Consider the following 3,838-nt stretch of genomic DNA (forward strand, 5'->3'; position numbering starts at 1 on the left):
CCTGGGGGTGCGCGGGGCGCTGCGGCCCCCAGGTGGCCAGAGGCAGAAGGATCACGGGCAGCAGTCTCCCCACGCCCAGAGAGGGGTCAAGAGTTCTGTTTATCTTACCAAACATCTCTGGAATGCCTTCAGAGGCAGCTGGCCACACCGCTAGGGCTGGGGGGCTGCCTGGGGCCTGGTGGGGGGCTGCCGGGAGGATGCTGCCACAGGCCTGCCCTGGGGGTCTCGGGAGACTCCTTCCGGGGGCCTGGGGAGGAGCTGGGGCGGTGGGGCCTTCCCCAGGGAGCCGGTTCCCAGCCGGGCCCAGTGGAAGGAGCTGGCTAAAGTGGGGTGAAAGGCCGCACACCCCCTGGGCGAGGGCCTGCCTCCCTGCCCAGGCCTCTAGTGGCCAGCCTGGAGCTGCCCAGGCCTCCTCCCACATGGGCTTGGTGGGAGGGCAGCCCCAGGCTTGGCCCGGCAGGGGCAGGAATGGGGAGACCCAGGCCAGGGAGAGCTGGTGCCCTGGGCAGGTGTCTGATGCCTGCCCCCTTCTCTCCGCAGACCCTCACCTCCTGCGCACCATCACCCCCGAGACCCTGTGCCACGTGGGAGGGCCCTCGCCCCCCTACGCTGCCATGGGGCAGGGGCTGGTGCCCGCCGACCTGCACCACACGCAGCAGTCCCAGATGCTGCACCAGCTGCTGCAGCAACATGGAGCTGAGTAAGACGGGGCTCCCCCTCCCCAGGTGGGAAGGTGAGGTGGGGGTCAGGGAGCAGCAGGCCGGACAGAGGTGGAGGTGGGCACGGGGCAAACCCAGGAAGGGCAGGAGGCTCAGACCCCAGGACACGGGTCAGGGTATGTGTGTCCGCATGTGCCCAGCAAGGTAGCAGGTATTCCAGCTACGGCCAAGTGCTCACGACTGCCTTGCTGGGCAGGCATGGCCACCCCCGTTGTCCGCCTGGGAACCTGGGCTCTAGGTCACGGACTGGGAAGGACAGAGTGGAGATTTGCACCTGGGCTGTGCTGCTCCCCAGCGCCGGTGACTTCCCAGCCGCATGGAGCCCTCGGCTCTGAGGAGGTGCCAGGCGTGGACCCGCTCTGCCTCCAACCTGCAGAATTGCCATTTTATGTTTTACACGTTGAGATTTAAATATACATATACATATATATATATATATATCTTTATTGATTTCAAGTAGGGAGAGGGAGAAAGAGAAAGAAACATCAATGATCAGGGAGACTCATTGTCCGGCTGCCTCCTGCACACCCCCTACTGGAGACCAAGCTTGCAACCCAGACGTGTGCCCTGACTGGGAATGGAACCCTGATCTTCTGGTTCATAGGTCGATGCTCAACCACTGAGCCACACTGGCCGGGCTACCCATTGCTATCCCCTGAGAGAATTAGTTCAAGGAAAGATTCTGCTGCCAAACCTTTTTGTCAAACGGGAGAAGGGGTGCTGTGCAGCCCCCCACATTTCAGCCCCGTTCCAGGAAACGCTCCTTCCTGCCTCTGTGGCCCATGGGGTGCTCTGCAGAGGCTCCCCTGGGGGTAACACGGGGTGACGTGGGTGACAGCGCAGGGCAGGACAGCCTCCTCACTCCCCCGGTTCTGAGCCCTCCGTGTGCCAGGCCCCTTGCGGTGCGATAGGGACCCATGGGCAAGTCCGGTGTGGCTCCTGCCGCCGGCTTCCACAGTTCGGGGGTCGGGCGGGTGCGGAACCAGGGAATGCAGCACAGAGTGATGGGGAGCCCTGCGGAGGCCACGCCGGGGTCTTCCTGCAGGAGGTGTCCTCCGGGCTGGGCATATCCGGCAGAAACAATGGAGAGGGCGGCTGGGCACTGCCTGGGGGGAGGGGCTCAGGGGGAGCCAGCCCCCCATGGCGCACACCTCTGTCCCTTCAGGCTCCCCACACACCCCTCCAAGAAGAGGAAGCACTCAGAATCGCCCCCCAACACCCTCAATGCCCAGATGCTGAGCGGAGTGATCAAACAGGAGCCTGGGACCGGGACAGCCCTGCCCGCGCACCCCCCGCGAGCCCCCTCCTCCCCTCTCCCCAGGCCCTGGCTCCTTGCCTCTCAGCATCGCCCGGGTCCAGACACCACCTTGGCACCCGCCAGGCGCCCCCTCGCCAGGTAAGAGGCTGGCCTGCGGGGCCCTGTCGGGGGCGGCCCTTCAGGTTGGGGAGTGGGGCGCAGGGCCCACATAGCATTCCCCCCTCCAGGTCTCCTGCAGGACAATGACAGCCTCAGTGGCTCCTACCTGGACCCCAACTACCAGTCCATCAAGTGGCAACCACATCAGCAGAACAAGTGGGCGACCCTGTACGACGCCAACTACAAGGAGCTGTGAGTGAGCTGCGCGCCCCCCGACCCTCCTGGCCACATGGCCATCTGGGGCCCGCCCGCCTGGCACCGGGGTCCCAGAGCAGGGCCTGGAGCACAATGGGGACCAGGTGGCCCACTTACAGGAGAGCAGACAGGCTCGGGGCAGAGCTGGGCCAGTGCTCAGGGTTCCTGACTCCTGGGCCAGCCCGAGGCCTCCTTAAGAAGGTGGTGCCTGCCAGGGAGGGGCGAGTCGGGGCGCCTCCTCCCCTGCCCCTCCCCCTCCTCCTGCTGCATTCCAGGAAGGTAGCAGGAAGCTGAGTGTTAGGAGGCCCTTCCCGCAGACCGCCCCCCCCGCCCCCCCCCCTCGGGAGGAGCTGGGGACTGGTCAGAGGCTACCTGGATCCTTCCTCAGCACCCACCTGGCTCAGTTCCCCGGCCTGTCCAGGAGCACTGGGACTCTCCCTCGCTCCCATGGGGTCCGGCGAGGGCTGAAAGTGTGGCCCCACAACTCGCTTGGACATGGCCAGGCCTGGGCAGGGTGGCTGGGCATGGGCCCTGTCACAGCTGAGACCAGACTCTTGGAGTCGGGCTCTGTGGGACTCCTACCCAGAAGCCCTCGGGCCTAGGGGCTGTCCATTGCTCTGGTGGCTGAAGGGGCCCTTGAGACCCTGCCAGGGTTGAGGGGAGGTGTTTGGGGGCCCAGCCCCTATGGCCTGGTGCGGACCCCCACTCCTAGTTCTGGGCCAGCCCTGCCGCCCCAGGCCCCCAAGGCCAGGAAGCTGGCAGCTGGGGCTCCGTGTGGCCCGGGCACTTCCTGGGTGTTTCTCTGGCGCAGTCAGGTGGGCGGGGCCCGGGAGGGAGACTCGGGGAGCCCTGGGCCTTCCCGTCGACATCACAGGCCCGGAGTCCTTTTCCCGCCGCTTGGAGCCATTCTCCCTGCCCAGCTTCCTCCAGGCAGGCACCGGGCCTGGGGGGCACTGCTTGTGCCTGGCCACGCTGTAATCGCTCTCTTTCCTGCCACCTGGAGGCCCCCCAAAGGGTACAGACTGGGTACACTTTCTCAGCAACAGATGAGTAAACTGAGGCTGGGTCCAGCTGCCCAGAGTGCCCCCCGCCCCCCCTCCCGGCATACAGGAGTCAGAATGAAGATGTTTGGGGGCTGGAGGGAGTCTGTGGGCAGGGGCTGGGCCGGCTCCTGGCGCCTGGTTCCACCGTTTCCATGGCTACCAGCTGTCAGCCCAGTGAGGCTCTGCAGACCATCCCCTCTAACCCCATCTCCCACGAGGGCGGGGGCTACGGAAGTGTTACGGGGAGGAATCAAGTGTGGTGAGGGGCCCCCAGGCCCCCCCAAAGTTCCCTCCCATCTGGTGGGCTCAGGTCTCTGGCCGTGTTTCCCTCCTCCCCAGCGTGGTTGGTCCCAGGCACGTAGAGGAAAGAAGAGTGCCTGAGGGGGTGGCAGGCCTGAGCCCAAGTCCTCCCGGGACTCAGTTTCCATTTCTGAGAAGCAGGGGCAGCCCCGTGATCTGGGGTT

The 3,838-nt window shown here is 65.6% G+C and overlaps 1 protein-coding gene across 1 annotated transcript in view; it reads left to right on the plus strand.

Moving 5' to 3' along the window:
- MYRF (myelin regulatory factor) overlaps positions 1-3,838 on the plus strand; it is a 19,844-nt gene that overhangs the window by 4,769 nt on the left and 11,237 nt on the right. The window contains 5 exon segments of the mRNA XM_015569811.1: positions 541-700; positions 1,885-2,025; positions 2,027-2,115; positions 2,205-2,328; positions 3,442-3,608. Of these exon segments, the coding sequence (XP_015425297.1) occupies positions 541-700; positions 1,885-2,025; positions 2,027-2,115; positions 2,205-2,328; positions 3,442-3,608 (681 nt within the window).

Source organism: Myotis davidii, unplaced genomic scaffold (genome assembly GCF_000327345.1).
Source record: "Myotis davidii unplaced genomic scaffold, ASM32734v1 scaffold826, whole genome shotgun sequence".
Classification (NCBI taxonomy): Eukaryota; Metazoa; Chordata; class Mammalia; order Chiroptera; family Vespertilionidae; genus Myotis; species Myotis davidii.